The sequence below is a fragment of the Tauraco erythrolophus genome, chromosome 4, assembly GCF_009769465.1.
Source record: "Tauraco erythrolophus isolate bTauEry1 chromosome 4, bTauEry1.pri, whole genome shotgun sequence".
In the NCBI taxonomy this organism is placed as follows: Eukaryota; Metazoa; Chordata; class Aves; order Musophagiformes; family Musophagidae; genus Tauraco; species Tauraco erythrolophus.
Window position 1 is genome coordinate 78,151,761 of NC_141468.1, and position 20,281 is coordinate 78,172,041.

At 42.1% G+C, this 20,281-nt stretch overlaps 3 protein-coding genes across 5 annotated transcripts in view; all 3 read right to left on the reverse strand.

The window, feature by feature from the left end:
* Nucleotides 1–6,122, reverse strand: part of BMAL2 (basic helix-loop-helix ARNT like 2) — a 40,243-nt gene extending 34,121 nt beyond the window's left edge. The window contains exon 1 of the mRNA XM_086611241.1: nt 6,062–6,122. Within this exon, the coding sequence (XP_086467367.1) occupies nt 6,062–6,122 (61 nt within the window). The remainder of the gene's footprint in view (nt 1–6,061) is intronic.
* The window catches only part of FGFR1OP2 (FGFR1 oncogene partner 2), a 357,712-nt gene that overhangs the window by 180,851 nt on the left and 156,580 nt on the right, over nt 1–20,281 (reverse strand). The gene's annotated exons all lie outside the window — the stretch shown is intronic.
* Nucleotides 14,690–20,281, reverse strand: part of STK38L (serine/threonine kinase 38 like) — a 51,104-nt gene continuing 45,512 nt past the window's right edge. The window contains exons 14-15 of one of the 3 annotated variants that reach the window (XM_086611243.1): nt 18,691–18,863; nt 15,111–15,143 (exon numbers count right to left, since the gene is read on the reverse strand). In XM_086611243.1, coding sequence (XP_086467369.1) covers nt 18,736–18,863 — 128 coding nt within the window. In that variant the 3' untranslated portion in view covers nt 15,111–15,143; nt 18,691–18,735. Of the gene's footprint in view, nt 18,864–20,281 lie in introns of all 3 variants that reach the window. The other 2 variants (XM_086611244.1, XM_086611242.1) reach the window with 2 other exon arrangements.

Sequence of the window (20,281 nt, forward strand, 5' to 3'; positions counted from 1 at the left end):
AAGAAGCAGACAGAAACAGTTCATAAAGCTAAGTCGGCTCTGAGAAGTCAGTAAGAGCGCTTTAAAATAATCTCCTAGGGCTTTATAATAGCTATTGTTATGACACTAGGTGATTCCAAGGTGCTTACTCTCTCCCTGAAAAGTGTCTTAGCCTTGTGTAGTCTGTGATGAAAGATTTCTTTACTTCTCTGGCTATTTGGGAGAGCTGGATAAAGGATTTAAAAACCTTTGGGTTCACAAAGAGAATGAGCTAGAATGCACCCCGATAACCAGGGAGTGCTTCTATGACAGGAAAAAGCTGGATTCCTACCTTTCATCTGTGCACCTGGCTGAACTTCTTACATTTTCAATTTCTGTGAACATTTTCGTACCGTTAACATCAAAACCAAACACCCCTAAGAACATAAGAAGCAAAACTAAACGTTTCCTAACTTCATAGCACTCTTGCTTCTTGAAAAACAATATCCAGAAAGACCATTCTTTATTACAAGTTTATTCTCCTGGAAAATCGAAATCATTAGTCAATTTTTAAAGTACTAGAAACAGTTTCATTCAACTACAGACATTTTGGTTTACCACCCCAAAGGCCATTACTTACACTAGTCTGGTTTGCAAGTCAAATAAAATTCCAACTGAGAAATGACACTTTAAAAAAAAAATTATCACTGTTCATTTCAAAGTTTTGCTAATGCCCTGGGCATACTGATAACTGAATTTTAATGGTAAGTGAGTAGTTCCTCAAATACATATTTATGAGCTATTTTTGGCTCTTGGTATTAAGTGTATGTGGTTATCTATATTAAAAATTTAAAATATTTTGAAGCATATTATGCACATCAGAACAAATGAAAGTAATACTGAAAAAAATCCACTGTAATAATTCTCTCTGTGAAAAAGCAAAGACCATCCAAGTATTACAAACACACCATATGAAAAATAGCTCATTCCCAGTAAGTGTATCGGAAATAAAATACTATTATTTTAGCACTAACTTTAGTACATTTCATAATCAGGCAAACAAAGTATTTAAGAAATGGTTATTAATATATACGGTCTCATCACATCAACATACAAGACCATACCCTACCGACTACAACCCCTCTTGTGTCTGTCTATGAGAAAAAAAAAGAATTAAAGTTACAGTCCCCAAAGGGGTTGGCAAGGAAGTGAACACCTGCAAATGAGCTACGTGAAACTACTGTTTAGGGGTGGGATATGAAGTAAAGACATACGAAATCAACCGTATTCCTATGTTCAGCAAAGGTTCTGTGTAAATCACGTGCAATACCTTAAGGAACAAGGCTTGGGAGACTCTACATTTTTCCAATTACTGACAACGATATTTTCTAAACGCATGCCACATTCCTGTGCTGTTTTCTCCACTAATAGTTTTAAGGCTTTCAATTCCTAAACAAACACAATGTATGAGAAAAGGCTTATGACCAAACTCCACCAGCCACAACAGGTGAGATTCATCTGAACTCGTAAAGATGCCCACATCCGAACTAGCCGTTCTAGCCCCTCTTGGAGGGAAGAAGACATTTCTAGGGTGATTCATCTCAAGCTAAAATAGATTCCTTCAGCTGGCTAGACGAAATACAACATTTCTGGGGTGATTCATCTCAATCTAAAATAGATTCTTACAGTTGGTGAGATGGAGTATAGTCCAAGAGTGCCTACCTCTACTCAGTAGTTATACAAAGATCAAACTAACTAGCTCAGACTTGGACACCTACTCTGTAGACATCTAAAGATAAGTAAGATGAATCCCACCCAAGGTGGCTATAGAACTATGATGCGATTCTTAAAATATAACAGCCACAGACAGCATGTTTATGTCATATGCAACAAGTTCAAGCCCAAGACAGTTTTTCAAAATTATTGCCCTAATTATGCACTACCACCTCACGATCCACTCACCTCCCTATGAAAGGTTAGCTTTTCTAACTAGGTTTACTCCTCATAGGCTTTCCTAAAATATTACTTTAGTACTAAAACTCAAAAAATCAGCAGAAAAATACATGTCATGCAGGTATTAATAAATTAATAAAAAAGCTGTCGGCCAGCCCTCATTTAGCCAGCGTAAAAAAGAACATCTAAATCCATCTACAAGGATATTACAGTAAAATATGCTTGAAATACATTGCCAATAAATAAGTACATTTATAAAACTTATGGGTGGCACTCTTCATAGTCTGTGAATAAATGTAGACACCAGACTTGGAGAAATGTCACAGCTCCGCAGCTGCTTAGGTTAACAAAGTGGTAACACTGGCACAACCTTTCTAAGCATAAGAAGGCACTTCCAATTCAGCTTCCTGTTTGGAAACACTCTCTGGCAGAGGGAAAGGAGAAGAAAGAAGCTGCTTTGAATTGAAATTTCTAAGACCACAGACGCCACAGACTATTAAAAGGTGTATTTTTGCTATGTATGTTCCTGGCACGCACAAAAACCTTTAGCTAGAAATTTAAGCTTTGACAAGTTTAGAGAAGTAAAAACGATGCCAGAAGTGACTGAAGTTGAAATGGCACGTAGGGTCCTTCGGTCTAACTAGATGAGTTATTAAAATTGAAATCTGGTCACACAAGCTATTAGGCTATGCCTACAGTAATCAACAGAGTGGCACAGCAGCAACTGGTCAGTAGAGAGAAGCAGCTGGTGCAGAAGCCCCTGTTTCCAGTTTGTAAGTAGTTCAGGGCACTCGCACTAAATCACATTTGGTCTGGTTCACTGGGCCAAAAATCCTGACGACGCATGTGTGTTAAAGCTGTCTGAGAACAAACCACTGGTTCAGTCCCTTATGTCTGGAGTCAGAGTATGTTTGGTATGTGCCTGGAGTAGCACTAACCTCGCTACAATAAAATTCTAGCTTAGTTTCTTCTGAAAGGAGGCCAGTTCATTTATACCAAAGCCGCTCCACAAACCAAACCAACGAGCAGCGGATGGGGATGATGGGACTCAATTCCAACCAGTGCTATTGCCCTGAACCCAAACGCTAATGTGCACGCAGCCTCCAGGGTCCTTGCTTGATTTCAGAGTCTCACAGTGTAAAGTCCTCAGGAGCGCAGCCACACAAAGAAGCCTCTAGAGATACACACGCACACAAATCTAGGCACACAAGCAACCCACCTTTTCTAAACCGAGGTACTGCTCAAGACGTCAAGTTGGATTCTTAAGTTTTGTCACCACTGACACGCTAATTATTTTAACTTAATTACTTATTTTTAAGATAGAAAATGCCTTTGATTGCCTAAGCAATTACAGATATATCTATCTACACATGCAGCACACACATAGGACAGCTATCGAGTCAAGCAATTTCTAATAACTCTGCCGTGTAAATTGCGTCATTTTACTATGGAGTTATCTTTCTAAAATTATTTTAATGCATTCTTACTGCACATTTTCATCGGAGAATGAGAAAACTACACCCGCATCCTACATGCATACAGTACTGTATGAGGAAGAAAGTTACAGACGCTGTGATATGCACCACTTCACAGGTCCTGCAGATCTAAACACCTATAAAACAAAGAACCATATTTTCTAAACAAGGCTGAGAGTTGCATTAAATATTCTTTTTATTTGTTTATTTCAGAGCTTTAAAATAGGCCATGAAAAGCATCTTCAGACTAGTTACAGCAAGTCTGGCATCCAGATCACAGCCCACAGTATCTCACATTGAAAGCTGGGGCAACTATTTTCACTGGAGTTAGGTTGTGGAAACAGTAGAAATGTACTGTCCAAACCAGCTTGGGTTTTCCCCCCCCCTCAAATTGTATAAGCATGCGTAAAGCAGGAGTAAGATACAGAGACTTCAGCCATCTTATGAACAACACTATACAGAGAATAAACTCTCACAGGTTAACTTAAGATCATTTTATTTGTTTTTAGTATCACAGAATGATGAAAGGAAAAATTAAACCATCCTGAATTATAGAAATTTAAATCAAACATTAACATAGGCAACTGACTACTTTCTGCATCTGTTTTTACTTATTTTCACCACTCAAAAGAAAGTAGTCAAGAACCACAACTTACTAATTAAGTAAATGTGTTATTTTACAGATTTCAAACACCAAATATTTGGCCAAACCTATTAGTGAATTAAAAACTATGACTGTAACTAGCTAATGAAAAGATACTACACAAGCCTTGAAAGGCCACTCTGCTTTCCTGGTCACTTTCAGGCTCAAATCAGGTCACTGACAGAAATCGAGTCTCATATATCATAGTTCATTACTGGGAAAAAAACCCAACAAAACAACAACAAAAAACATCTTCAATCATATACTCCTAAAGGAATGGAGAGTAGCTCTTTTCTTGTAAGTTTTTGATTTGTATTATTGTAAAATGCTGATTCCCATCAAGTTAGTTGCAGAACTTCCATGGTTTTAGCTGGCCCTGGAGTCCAAACAGGTAATTTTCAACAGAGTATTCACAATGATTCACTTCCCACAATCAGCCATCAAATTGTTTTCCTTGTACAATGAATTTGATTCTTAGTGATGTGAACTGTCCAGTCTGGAGTTTGTTCTTCATAATGTGCAATTATACCAACAGTAACATGTACACTCAAGTGAAAAAAAAACACTAAGTGGCTAACCTTATTGTGGATCTATTCCACAAAAGTTAAGATATTTTTACCTTTTTAAAAAAAAAATGATTACTAGAAAAAACCCTGTTTCTTCAAAATTTGTTAGAAGAATAGGTATAAACATGGGTAAACAGGGTGGGAGGTTTCTTCCAAAAGAAAACATGGACGTCTCTGGTTCACTACTTTCCCGTATCTATTTGCACATGGAAACGTCTGCATATTTGGCGTTTTCTTTATTTTGATTATTTCCTTCCCTTAAAGTATATGTGTGCTATAGAAACAATAGATCCTTGTTTTAAACACAATTTAACAGATTGCAAAAACTCTACCAAAAAAACCCACCAAAACCCCACTTTGTTTTCAAACACCAGATTACTTGCTACAAAATTACACCAATATTTAAACAATCATCCAGCAGAGACAGAAAAATGCTAATTATTCCAGACGATCAGGATCCCCATATACATCAAAACACACACATAACCCATCACACCTTTCGAAAACAACAACTACTAAACCTGGAAGGATTGGCGCTAACTAAACAGAACTGCAATGATGACAAGGAAGAGATTTGCTCACTTCTGTTTCACAAAACCTCGCGCAAAACACTTCTTTCTCCGCGGAGAGGGGAAGCAACACATTCATTTCAAAGCAGGAGGAGCACGAACAGCTGCTGGTGGTTTACACTGAGCCTTGTTTTACTACCAGAAACTTACGATGAACAACAAGGAAGGAACATCAAAGCTCGGTCACCATACAAGCGTGGGCATGCACACACACAGAAGCCAAAATCACTATACTTAAAGCACTAAATCGTGTTTACCTACAAAAAAAAAAAAGTCATACTAGCGTGTTAGGAATACATAAGAGTGATAAGCGAATAGGAGACAAAACCTTTTTAGTCCACATCACATCAGTACGACGACACACCTACAACAGCAATAAACAGAAGCACGGAGCGAACGTTACACTCGCGATTTCTCTGGAAGTGCACGACACACCGCCGTTCCGTCCTCCCCCACTCCGCGTACCCCTCCCGAACTTCAGCGGGAGAAAGGAGCTGGCAGCGCCCGGGTCAGACTCCGGCCCCGGGTGCGCGGAGACACCCCCGTGAACCACCAACCCCACCCTCCCCCTACCCCATCCCCACGGGGCGACGCCGGGAACACGGCGCGCCCCAAGTGCCCCCACAGCCGGGCCGCTCCCCGCCGCGGGCACCGGCCGCACAACAACAGTCACGCAAGGCGCGCTCGCGCCACATCACGGCGGCGCACGGACAGACGGACAGCCAGCCAGACACACGTCCCATCCCGGACCACACGAACCCGCCATCGCCCCCCGCACACACAGCGCAACGCACCGCCCGCAGCCGTTGCGGCGCGCCGGGCTGGGGGGTGGGGGGGGGCCACCCGGCCGCCCCTCACCAAGGGCTGCCCCTCCGCGGCCCCCTCCGCCGCCCCCACCTGCAGCGGCCCGCCGCTCCTCCTCGGCCCCCTCGGCGCTTCCCGCTCCTGTCTCGGCCATGGCGGGCGGCCTGTGCCCCGCTTCACAGCGGCCCCGGCGGCATGCAGGAGGTGAACTGAGGTGAGGTGAAACAGCCCGTCCTGCCGGCCCGGGGGAGGGCTCACAGCCCCCCCGCCCTCACTGGCGCCGCCTCAGCCGCGCCGCCGCCGCCGCCGCCATCCCCCCGCCTCGCCCGGCCCGGCCCGGCCCGGCCGGCGGGCCACTTCTCGCGAGATTTGGGGCCGCGCGCCGGCGGGGCGCGGCCGGTGTCCCGCCGTTGCCGGTCAGCGGCGGCCGCGCGGCGCCGCTCCCCGTGCGGCGCGCCTCAGGCGGGCGGCCCTCCCTCATCCCCTGACGGGAGGGCGGGACGTGAGAAGCGGGGGAGGGCTGATGCCGCCCGCACGGCCTCCGTGTAGAGTTTTGGGACACGCGAGGGTGGTCCTGCCGGTTGGGACAGGGTTGGAATGGCTGGTGGAAGTGCCCAGGGTGGCTTCTCACAGCTCCCCGCTGGTATACTGGAGAGCTGGGGTAGGCGCAGACCGCTTCTGACCTTTCCAGTATGGAGGAAAATGCCAATATCGCTTTGCCTCAGCCCGTGTGTCTGTTAGGTTTTCGGGGTGCGGTGCGGGGGACGCCTTGTCTGAGGGAGAATCAGGATCTTGGACTAATTTTGGTTGAGGGAGGCCTCTGTGGGTCATCTGGTTCAGCGTGTGCTCAGAGCAGAAAACAGTCACACCTGACAGTAAAAAGTAGCATAAAACCAGAGTTAACTTTTACCAGTATATTAAACAGTGTTAGTAGACCTGGATTACACCAGATGCTGAGGCGGTAGCTGTGTTTTTTGCTAATATTAGGAATGCACTTTTGAAGTGAATTTACCTGTCATGCTCACTATGCTTCATTTCCTGTCCTGGAGTAGTCCTGGAGTCTGCAAAGTGCACTCCTTTTGCATGGAGACCTCCAGATGCGCTTGTAAGAGCTTAATGTGCTCCAGCTGTTAACGGGCATTCGCGAGACCCCACGAGAGCTAGCCCGAAATGGAAACTCCAAAACACGTACAGTGTGGGCATCAGGACCTCAGCAACGCCTCTTCCACCTGACAGGACTGCTCAAACTGTGCTGTCCTGCTCATTAACATTGATTTAGCCTCTGCTTGCTCGGTTCCAGTTGCAGGTGTGGCAGCCCAGGACTGGCACATCCGTACCTGTGCCATCTTCATGGGCTGCGCATGTGCCACCTTCTGCCCGCTGAACTCATCTATGAGGGAACTTGCATGTACAGCGCAGCTGTACCAGTAAGATACCTTGCTGGTATCTCTCACCAGTAAGGCTGGATCCAGATCGTCGGTGACCTGTGTGAGGGAAGCCACTTCTGCAGGTGTGCTGTGCAATGGGCTTTCAGAGCTTCTGCCTGTTATTAGGAATGGAGGGTCCTTTGCAACTAGCAAAAGTAGTTGTAATGCTTTGCAAAGCATACCACATTCTTTCATCCTCTGTTCTAGTGGTTAATATCTAATTTGTTAAAATGTGTATGTTAGAGCTGCAGATAAGTGGTTCTTTTCGAATCTGGAGGCATAATAAAATTACTCTTAAGATAAAAAAGAGAAACATCCTTTGCTAAAAATGAAAACAGAAGTGTGACTAAATACGCAGAAAAGATCCACTTGGTTTTAATAAAAGCAAGAATATTATTTACATAAATATTTTTGTCATTGACTATATGATGCCGAGGGGAAGTGTATGTGTGAGAATGCCAGTTACCTGTCCAGGTTGAAGGAAGCTGCAAGCATGCAAAGGGTTAAGACAAACCTATGGGTTATAAAATTGCTCTGGCAGAAATAAATGGCTTGCAAGATAGTTTTCTGAAAGGCTGTTTTCTTCAAGAGGATGGTCACATGCAACCAAACAATGAGGCTGGAGCTGTAGAAACAGTGCAGAGGGACTCTTATAGTAATGTTTGTAAGCACCTCACCACTGGTGGTAAGACTACAGGAGATTATGGTTATTTATAAAATTACAAGAGGCTGTTTACTGTTGACTTTCTTAAAAAAAAAAAAAAAGCTTTTTTTTTCTTTTTCTTTTTCCCTTTAAAGTAAGCAAATTTTGAAGTCCTACTAAAGCTTCTTTCTATAGCTTGATATACCTGGACAAAAACCTCGTATGTGTAAACCAGCTGTTTCTATGTCTGTTTAGTCTGTGTAGGAAAGTTAATATTTTATCTTGGGAAAGCTGATACCTTGAAACAGAAATCTCATCAAATCTTTGCTTCTCTGGTTCCATCGTCCCATTTGAGACTGCGGTTCAGTGTTGTCTTTATTTTCATTATGTATAAACGTGTATGTCTGCCAAAACACTTAAAAAAACTTGAGAAAGTAAATCCCCACAAAGTGACATGGGCAAAATCCATCTGAACACCTATGAATTTACAGTAACGTGGTAGAAGATTAGTAACTTGCTTGGTCCGTGATAGGGCTGGGGCAAAAAAAAAAAGGGCAACAAAGATGTTCCTTTATAGCTTTCTGAGATTCAGGTGATATTTAGTTGCCTAAACTCCAAACTATACTCTTGAGAATGATTACTCAGATGCAGTCCTGAACTCCATTTGTGCTGTCTGTTACATTTTGAAGCTCCCACCACATTTCACATTTGACTTGGAAGCACCCCAGCTGTGTGGGAGTGGGCAGCTCAGCATCTGGCCCATAGCTACGCTCAAGGGTTGGATTAGGCATGTGGAAGCGCAGAGCAGGTGAATGGCTCTAACAGAATACGCTTACCTGGCTGGGGAAAAAATAAAAAATAGAAAATAAAAAGCGGTAGGAAGAGCTAAAAAACAGGAGTTAGTGTGGCTGTCTTTGAGAAAAATCATTGCCATTAATACAAATTTATTTTTATTCATATACTACAACTGATACTGGGAAAAATTCCCAAGAATTTTTTCATAGGAAGCTTGAATGTCATGTTTGTTCCTGCCAAAATACTCTTTTGCCCCAGTTTTGAAGCTGGGAGCTCCCTCCTCCAGCTTTGCATCACCAGCGGACATGCAAACGTTAAGAAGATTTCAGAAGAGCGAGTCAGCCGCCTCGACTGACAATGTTCCCGAGGCTCAGTAACCACGGAACGTTGAGATGGCCGTTGTTATAAAGCTCAATGAGTTAAAGATTTAAACGGTTTCAGAAAACTGTTTTAACAAGCTTAATAGCTCAACAGCTAATAAATACAAACTCTCTCCCCATGGGAACATTGGAAACGCAATAGTGGTGGTTTTTTTAAACTGACTCGCTAGAAACAGAGGTAATGAATTTCATTCACATTTTATTTAATATTTTTAGTGCAACAGTAGATGTAATTCAATGGATACAGAAATTTTTGGCACTTTATGATATGTCTGGGTCAGAAAATCAGATCGATGCCTTAGCGGCATTTCTGCCTGTCATGTTTTCTTCTGCGTATTTCTCGTCTGTGCTCAATGTCACATCTGCTGGCACTTGGAGGGCTCTTATAACGCACTGCCAGATTTTAAACATAATTTATTACACTTGTTTCTTATTCAAAGGAGATGATTGGTCTACTTCATTGAACATCTCCTAGATTTCATATACGAGAGTCACTGGTGTTTGTAGCATATAGTTAGCCTTGAGTCTCGGCAGAGTAGGATCCCAGTTTATGTAAGGCACTGATTTTGAGTAGGCCACACTTGGTACTTTTGCCCCATTTTAAGGTGAGCACTTTCTCTTGAGTGGCTTTTAGCTATAAAATAGAGAACAGAATGCTTTATGTAAGCAACAGGGAGCCTCTTTTTTCCAAACAACTTATACAACGACTTGCTAAAGGGGTAGAAATAACAAACCTCAGAGCAGTTAAATAATAGCCTTAGACTGAGTGTTTAAAGAAAGACATCGGTATTGTCACTCCTTTGTCTTTTCTGAAAGTGCTTAATGACATCCAAAGCATAGCATGTCTCAGCGGTTACAGAGGACACAACGCGCATCCAGACAGCGTTTCTCTGAGATACCACCATGAAGAGGATGCAAATTTCTGTGTGTGTTTGCTGAGGCCAAGCTAGTTCCATGCACACCGCCCTTAAGAGACCTGTTTCAGAAGCTGAGAGCGACTGGACAAAAGCACCCTCCTCCTCTGAGGGAATGCTGAGAGATCCACTAGGTTATTAGAGTGACTTGTGTTGCTTCACCTAAAAACATACTTAGGTGACTGCTGAGAGTGAGCTTGCTCATTTTTTTCCGCTGAAACTAACTGAAGTTACTCAGCATACCTGTAAATACAAACACAGTTTTCAGACTTCTCTTCCAGAACACAAGTGTTCATGGTTTCCCCTCAGGCTGCGGTATTACGTGGCTCGAAGTCATGTAAAGAACTATACCTGTGTCCTGGATTGAGTACGTTTTTGTAGCCTACATGTGAACAGGCTGGCCAGTTGGGAGAATGAATGCAATTTTTAAAAAAATCTGGGTTAATCTGTAGTTTGTGTGCTTGAAGGTCATTGGATTACTCTTAAAGGCATCACAAGCAATTTGTTGGCTTTGCTATAAATTGTGTGTCTAGGCATTAGTAAAGTCTGCTATCATTTTAAAGCAAAAGTTCCTCCTCAAATCAGGAGAGACTTTTGCTTCAAAAATTATGTAAATGGCATAATTATACTGTAATCAGCCTGTAACGAAAATAAGCCCTTTAAAGTTATTTTCACTCAATAATTGGTACAGAAGCTCTTCAAAGGAGGAAAAAAACCAGCACAAAAGAATTCAGGCTTTGACAGCAAGAGGCTGTGCTATGCTTACACAATGCAGTGCGTGAAGTTGTATGGATTGTGCAGTATGTTGGACTGGATTGTGACAGTGATACAGCCTGGCCTTAAAGATCTGTGAATCACTGACAAATTCCTTGCACGACGAAACAAGTTTGACTTGAGAAGAGCTTTCAACACCTGCTTGCTCTCTCTCTAATATATTGAGCAAGTAGGATGATCAATTTACTTTGTGGTTTTGTAATGAAATTAAAACAAGTCAAAAAGATTAGCATTTTCTAAAGTGTCTGTGTTATTTTGGAGCCCTGGTTGGTGAGGTTTGTGCCCACAAAGTTATTCAATTGCTTGTAAAGCTCTTACCTAAAAGTCTTTCAATTTAACGGTGCCACTTTTCATTTAAAAACAAAATAAGCTTCAGTTTTTAAATGAGTCTTTTTAATTCCTGGTAGAATCTGATATTTTCTGAATGCCTAACAAGAGCCTAACATCTCCAAACAGAGATATAGCTGTTATAAATCTCTGCACAAGGATACACAAAGCTGCTTGGGGGCCTGTTGAAATGAAAAGCAGTTGAAACGTGCCCATGGTGCACAAGTGGCAGCCCCCAAGCTGAGTCCTGCCTCTCTAGGATCAGTGAGATCCCACTCAGTGGCTTTTCTGCTATGGCTAGAAGAGAACAAAACCAGCTGTGAGGGCAGCGTATCTCCAAGAAGACCACCTCTTTTCTTGGGTTTGCACCCAGGTGATCTTTGAACCGCTGAGCTGCAATTGTCTCCTCCACCCTGCCTCCAGAGGTCCCAACGATACATTACATCCCTGTCTGAAAGTATTCTCCTGGACTGAAGCTGACTTGTCACCTGCAGTACAGATTCTGGGTCTTTTCAAGCACAGACAGCCTCATATTTAACCGTGGTACAGAAACAATGCCAAGGTACAGAAACGTAAAGCACCTTCAATCTGTGCCACCAAGGCAAGGCAGAATTAACTGAGAAGAGAAACCCAATGGCAGTTGCACAGAGGGGGCCCATAAGAATGTCTGACGTCACTCAGCAGAACTGTGCCGATTGAATGCATCACATTCACTGTTCACTGCCTGCGAACTTCCCAAATCCAGGAGCCATGCCGATCTGCCTGCGTCCTAGAATATGCAAAATCCATACTGGGCCCAGTTACGTACCAGGCTATTTCAGAAAAAGGCATTTAAATAAATTGTACATTTTGCAAAGTTTCCTTGAGGCATTAGTTTAATTTTATTTACTAAGAAATTGGTAATAATTTCTTCTTTAATAGCAGAAATACCATGCAAGCTTCTCACCATTGTATTTGAAGCCAAAAGGCATCCTCTTCATGTACTGCTTTTCAACCAATTGAATTGCACAGAGAGTAAAATCTTTCTGTCTCATTTGTAAAGAAAATAACAGCGTGGCGTCAGCAAACATCTGGCTTCTGAGACCACAGTTGTTCACTGGTTTCTTTGGGCTTCAGATAGGGATCTTTCACTGACGTCAGTGGGAGCTGGAGAAGGCCTCAAAGGCAGCCTGCTGGATTGAAACTGTTGAGGTGCGTGTCTGGCTCACCAGTGATTCACTCTGTCACGATCAACAAGTCACTGACGTTCTCACCCGATCATTCGTCATTATTCAATAGATACATCGAAGTCTGAAGTAGACTTCGTAGGGGAATTCAGTGTCCAAGACTAGCAGAGCTAGTGTGGGTTTCGAGTGAGTCCTAACACTGGAGAGACGTATGCTGAAGTCAGTGCTCCCATTTTGACCCTCCCAAGTTTTGTGGATGGCTGCACGTGCGTGGACGCAGCCTGGGGGAACATCTTAGCACCTCGTTGCCGTTGGAGCACCATCACCTTCATATTCCAGCCCCTACACCCCCACTGAGGGGCAGGTTCTGTGCACGTCCCTGGAAGGAAACAAGGCAGAATTGGCGTGTTTGTAACACTTGCTGCCTGTAGCTGCCGTCTCTTTTTCAAAACGCGGGGCAGGCACTGTGGTTGTGCTTTTACACAACAGCTTCAAGGAGACAGCACTTTGCTGATGATCTGCCCTTTCAACATCGTTTAATTTAGTGGGCAGGAAATGTAGGGGCAAGGGTAAAGATTTTATCTTTGGAGGGGGAAGGATGGGCAGGGATACCTGAAAGGGAAGGAACTGCTACCAACAGAAGGTGGACTGCCCGGGAAAGAGCACGTATTCCCAGAGGAGAGAGAAGCAGCAGATAGTGGCTCTGTAGAAAGAGAGTAGAGCAGCTGGTACAGAAACAAGATATGGCATCAAGGGTCAGTTCAAATCAGAAACAAACTGTTCCCAGCAGAGCTCTGACTCGATTGGGAAATGAAAAGCCTGGGTTAATTTCCCTGCTCAGCATGAGAAGGTTCGAGCCTACGTGCCCCGTTTCCCCAGTGAACAGTAACCTCCGTGCTATCAAATAACCTGGAGAGAGGTGGTGGGCGTAGGAGGCGGTGGCGAGATGAGCTCTCTCCGCACGCCTAAAGACTCATTTCCCCTCACACCCACCGTGGCAGTACCCATGCAATGAAGGGTACAATTCCCAGTGCCAGTGCTATTGCCAGAGAAAATGCTTGTTGTATCACAAACACATTAACTTGCCATTCTCCAGCGTGGAACTGTCCCAATAGTTATCACACCTGGTATCTTTCAGGCAGGGACTTCTTTAAAACCTGCTTTCACCTTTGAAATTCGGCGTTTTAGAACCTCTCTGATATTTAAAACTTACGTTCATGATAAGTAAAATTATCTTAAAGAACTACATTAAGCACTTCCTGAACTGCAAATTCATCCTCGTCTAGTCCAGAGCTGGGAACCACTTTTGTCATCACTCCCAACAGCAAGACAGACACTTTTGAATACTCCTCCCTTCTCTTTCCATAGGAAGATTGTCAGAAAAGGCATTTTATTGCCCAAAGCATAAAGCTTATGTACAAGGCACACCACTTTGTAGAAGAAGAAAGAAATGAAAAATGCACAACAGATATTTGCAATATGTTTTATAAGTACTAAACTATATAATATTTAAAAGTGGCTGATTTTAAAAAAAAACACACCAACATTTCTGCACATGCTGAAGGCATAGCCTTTAGATTTGCAATTAAAGTGCTCTATTTTTGAGGAATACTGAATTTGGTAATGCAAGGAGATAAGAGAAGCAGACCTGCATTTCCTTATTATATGTAGCTCCGAGATATGTGGTTCTCGGAGGAAAAGCGCAATCCCATTAAACAGAAATTTAAATTGTAAAATTCTGTTAAAATTCTATCATTTACTGAGAGCAGCAATTCTCAAGTGCAGGGAGGGCTGTTATTCACTGGAGGGCTCCAGAGAAGGCCAGTCACCAGCTGCTAGCTCCTCTTTGCTTTCAGCTGCTCAACTCTGTAATAATTTTTTATGTGACTATTTCACAACTGCATCCGCTGCCACTGTGCTACACTCAGCAAGGAACACAGAACAGCAGGACAAAATTGTTTCTATAGTGAATCGAAGGACACCCCTGCCCATGGAAGCCTTTCTTGACTAAATTATGGTCCACAGGAAAGAAGTCTCTTGCAAAGAGCAGTAACTATTTTAGAAGCTGCTTGACGTGACTGCAGTTGGTACAAGTTGAGCAATTTTTGCGACCTCTACTTTCTGATTGAGAGTAGAGACACGGGGGTTTTCACCGTCTGTGGAATTCCAGATGAGAGTATACAAAACAGCGTCTCAATTCCTTAGACATCTCTCATTCCGGAAGAGAAACAAATCCAGTACACGGGTGTAGAAAAAAAAAAAATCAACCCAGCAACTTTACAAAAAGAATGCTACTTTTATTTTCAAATGCTGTAAAAAGCCTCATATAAATTTTTATAATGCTTCTATGTAACTTTCCCAACCACAACTAATGAAACAGTCTAGGAAAAATATAGCAGTTGCCATTTCGACTCCAAGAACGAGCTGCTGGAATATATCAACATTAAAAGGACAAGGTACAGTATGTTACAATGCTTGTAATTGCTCGTATTATTGAAAAAGTGAGAGCACTTCCTAAGCATTAGAGTATAACCGGGCTAAACTGCAGTATTCCCTACTTGCTGTCGCAGAGGAGGAAAGTCACCTCTTCAGAAGGAGCCGACACAACACCCTTTGTTCTGCTTCTGCCCATTTATCGTAGTAGTGTGGAGAGCTTTCAGCAAGCCCCTTCGCACCTCGGTGCATTCACCCACGCCAGGTGCTATTATTTCCATACTGTATCCAGCGGCTCAGGTGTTCAACAATTGACCTATAAAAATAACACTTATATAACTCTCCAGCAAGGCAAATTTAACAGTGCAAATGCGGTATCGACAATATTTGACTTCCGAATGCTGGCAATTTTTAAAACTCCTTTTGCACACGAAACAACCTCTGCTGACGTCCTGTACCTAAGGCCACTCACTCACGACGATCGGAGATGGAACAAAGTGCAAAAGCTCAGACGCGTTTCCCAATCTAAGCCTCCTCCCCAGTTTCAGGGTATTCAGATCCATCGATGCACTCAAGTCTTCCCTGCTGGAATATGTTAACTTGCCAGCAAACCTCTGATAACAATTTGCATACACAATTCCGCGTTTTAACAAAAGTTAACAAAACTTACTTCCAGAAAATAAATTTTCACATGGTTGCAATCATCAAGCCATTTCAGGATCTTTGGTACTCCAAGAATAAGAAAAATAAATGGCACAGTGACAAACATCGCCAAAGGGAAAAACACAACCATTCAAAGGAATATGACAAAAATAACAAAACAAAAGATATGATGCACTTCCATTTTTTGAAAGCCAGTGTAGATTAACCTGCTGTTCTCTTTAATCCAATACAGTGTCACAGTTTCACCTTTAAAAAAAATTCTATCATCCTAAAAGCAGTAGTTAATATTTTGTTTAACTTGACTTACTGATTAAAATAATGCTATGTTAAAAAAAAAATAAAATTCAACTACCACAATACAGGAGTTTATGCTAAATAGGCTGCAGGCTGTTTCCCTATGGATATAACTCCTATGTGAGCACTGATATGATTAATCATCCGCAATTTTAAATGAGTATTATCTTTAGTGTTACAAATATAAGGGTTGAGCTTTTTCCCAAGTTTGTAAACCAGTGAGTATGTACAGACATACTTGTTTAATAGATAGCTTTAAGTTAAGTGTGTATTTATCTCCCCTCCCCCAAACCCCACAGGAAGAAAAAAAAAAAAAAAAAATCACCAGTATTACTGAGCATTTGCAGTTTCCATGAGATTTATCTTGTCTTAGCAAGTTCAAGCAAAGATTCTTTTTCTATTACGCAAATAGGGCAGCTGTGGTCTTTCGAAATGTGTTGTTCACAGGAATTCCACTTCTGGTGCACATAGTGCCTCGTGAATGTGACTGGAAATTAAAACTAAAAAACTCTCTTTTGAATAGCAGTGTCCTTTGAGGCCGATTTTGCATCTCTGATATTTTCTGCCTAAGCTCCTCTGTTTTGGTAGAAGAGATTAAATGCCTTAGAAAAGGAATTTCCTTTACCGAAAAGCCTCAAAAGCTGCTAGGGCACTGGCAGAATGAAGTTGGATAGTATAAAGGTGGACTTAAGTGAGTTACTGGTTTTGGACAGTCTTTGGATGGATACAGGTTGAGCTTCACTACATTGACAAGGCTAAGAACCAACACTGGAGAATTTCTGACAGATCTTGCCCCAATAACAGTAAAAGGATGTTAATTAGTGTAAGGTCTGGGAAGAAAAACTGGGAGATCAGTGAGCTGTTCCCACAGAAGTCCAGCAGTTAGGCAAAAGTTTAGCTTAGCCATGTTCTGATATAACATCATATAAATTGGACGGGCCCTGAGGTACTGGCTACTTCCTCTGTGATGAGCTGAAGACTAAAATTTTTTGTAGCAATGCAGTACAAATAACAGCTATTAGATGCTTGAAGGGAGACAAATTATTGGAGGAAAGACGTCACTGAAGCCCTTGAGGAACCTAGTAGCTGTTGGATCAGGGAAGACTACATGGACATCAGTAAGCCACTGATGCACAGAAATCTTGCTGGCAAATGGTCTTCTATGCAGCAGATGAACACCCCAGTGTGGTTTTGAAGCATACAGATAATTCAGGCCAGCTGATACCATGGTGCCTAACAGCAATAAATATTTCTGTAATGGCTTTATAAATAGTCACTTCCATTCTGCTGCAAAAGCCAGTCTAATGGAATCTTTCCTACTGTATGCCAAAACATCCTGTGCTTCACTCCGATGGGCGTTGCGGAGGCTTTGGAGTGCCTTTCACTTGCGTTCAGAGGAGGACAGCAGCAGTGACTCTGCTTGTTCAATTACTGGGGAATTTTTCATTGCTGTAAATGTCTTTTGTAACCAGAAAATTATCTCTACTGTATTGTGAGCGATTCAAAGTAGTGTAGATAACATGCTAGTACAGGCAGAGATGTAGATAAATTTGCCAGCAACTAGATAATTGCAGACTGTTCGAGGAGTGCAATTTGGTCCTGAACTGCTGCTGGGCTAAGAAGAGAAAACACACCCTGCATATGGGGGGATTTCTGCTTCAGTTTCCTCAACCTAGGAGAAGGAGACCCATCTCTGCTGTCAGTTTGTCACCATCCTGCAGACTGGGGAGAATAGCATTTAGATGCTACATCCAATTCAGTCATGGTCATTTGTCGTTCCTGGAAACTGGGCTGCAAGCTCAGCTGAACCCTTGTAATCCCATGGTCCACATTGGATGGAGATACTAGAAGAAGATGGAGCCCACAGGAGAGTGAGTCTAGCAGAGAGGTCCATTTCCTCTGGCTTGGCAGAGGTTGCTATGGGGTATTCTGGAAAGAAAAGTCTACAGCAGGATCCCATCTGCCTGGAACTTCTTAGGGAGACAAAAAAGAAAAAGCAGCCCTTCGATCACTCTTCTAGAATATGTTTTGCACAGGCAGAAAAGGTTATTTGAATTACGAGCAGCAAAAAGATGATCTGCCTTACAGCAGAGGCTGGAATGCAGTCCTGGAGACTCTGCCATCTCTTCAGAACTTGGTATCAGAAAGTTTCCCTTCTGTCAAAAATCTTCATAATTTTTATTCAGATTCCTTTTTCCTTCTGAAGTTGCCAACAGGCATCATGATCTTAAATAGTAAAATCCACCAACTATCATTTAAAGCAGAAATATCACTAAACAGATTGCAGGGACTGTTTCACTGCCACACACAGTGGAAAAAGGAAAAAAGAGAAGAAGGGATGGTCAGCTATCTGATAAAGCCCTCCAGCAGGGAGGAGCGAGGGTAGGCAGGGTACAAGTAGGCCCATAGGACACTGCTATTTAAAATAATTCAGTGTCACCACACTCACGGGGTATCTGCAGACCACAACTGGAACTCCCTTGAGCAACTGCTCAGGGAATTTTGCAAATGGGGGCAATGTTTTTTTTCATACTGCATATCTAAAACCCACCAGGTCAGCAGTATAGTAAGAGAATGCTGCATAAAATGATATGTTTTGCTCCTGGGTGGATTAGATGCTTTACAGTACAAACACAGCCACAGTACAGAGAGGCATAATTAACCGTTACACACACATAGGCAGTGCAGTTACAAAGGGATGTACGTTCCTTTTATTCCAGTACCTTCGTATAATAAAGTTAACAAAAATATTCAAATATTAAAAAAAAAAAGCCAGCTGGCACTGCCAACTAATTCCTGTAGTAGTCTTAGAAATCCTAATCCTGTAGAATTTCCTTGTGAAATTGATGCGCACCAGAGTCAATGTATTGATAACTAATGCCAAGCGGGTCTGGTGATGCAGCTACCTGAGGTTTGTATTTTGTTTTTCTTTTGTGGGTTTGTGTTTCGTTTCACAACTTCCCGGCTTTCATGTAGGAAGGGATCGAGCCACGCTGCGTGAGCCCTTCAAACCTCTTGTAGGTATAATTGAGGAAAACCCAGTCTTTGGATTTGTAGTCAGGTTCCGTTGTGTTTGGCACTAGAATTCAGAAACAAAAGTAAAACCAAAACAAAACAATTAAATTCTGAGAGGACTTTTCAGAGAGTACTGACAAACAGCCCTGAACTCTTATTGCCCTAGTCAGCAGAAATTCCTTGAAGAAATCCTGTTTCTAATCAGGTCAGTTGCCTTTTGTCAATGGTCTGAGAAGAGTTATAATATCAGCATGTATCTCTGAAGTGGAAAAGGGGTTTTTTGTTTGTGTGGGTTTTTTTTTTTTTTTTAGTACGTCTATACACCATAACAGGCTCCCATTCCTTAACAGTAACCTCCAAAACACCCATAGGATACCCAATTACGAAAACATAACTTTAGGATGCCCCACGCACAACAAACGCATGTATACGTATTGTATTATCCTCACCACAAACAGAAGAAAAATACATCTAAGTTCTCCCAAGAGAACCACGCATATCATGCACATATTATGCTCCTAGGACTTCCTCCCTGTTTATAGCTTCAGCAAGCCTTGTACAGCCTCCTTTTATTTTATTTATGAGCAGCCCACACGGCTGGCACGCTGCACACAGACATTCACCGCAGTGGGCTTCTATATTTAGTTTTCTGGTTGCTGCTTTTAGAGTTCTGTAACAATACTTTCAACTCAAGATGCCAAACACACCAAAGTTTGTATTTAGGTATTGGTAACACTTTCAGTGGGTCTGAAATGCTGAAACCTATACAAGTGTACTTGGCATTATCCAAAAATGGACTTAAACAGCTTAACTCAGACAGTGGAGATTGATTGCTTTTGCATTAAAAGGACAAGCTTCCTTGCCAGTAAGCAAAACCCAGATTTTTGACAATGCTTATGGTTGTTAGCACATCTACACTTATCTGTCATTGATTAATCGTTATATATCTGCCTATCTTTGAGCCATTAATTGAAAACAGCAGGAGCTGGGAGAATTTGGCATGTCAGAGGATCAAGCCTTTTATGTATAAAAATTTCCTACTACTTGGCAATAGACATTAACAATTAAAAAAACTTAAATGATTTGCAGAGCCACTCAGGTTCATAAATCACTATGTAAAATAATCTGTCTGAAAATTTTTGCCCACAAATATGTGAACATAAATGTTTGGCATGAAACTCAAAAGTCATTAAAGATCAAAAGCATATCAGTGCATAATGTTTTACCAGCATTTGGTTACTACAAATGTATGGCAGAAAACTGTACTGTTTTGTTTTCTGTGCTCACTATATATGCAAATCATTTTTACTAATAGATTCAACTGTTTAAATCTGTGGGCTTTTCTTTTTTTTTTCCCCTCCATAATTCTAAGGAAGTACAAGCTATGACAGACCATAGGTTTACATTTATATTTGAAAGAAAGACTCTAGATCAAGTCTGTATATTACCTTGACTGGGGTATCAGAAAAATGAATACAAACA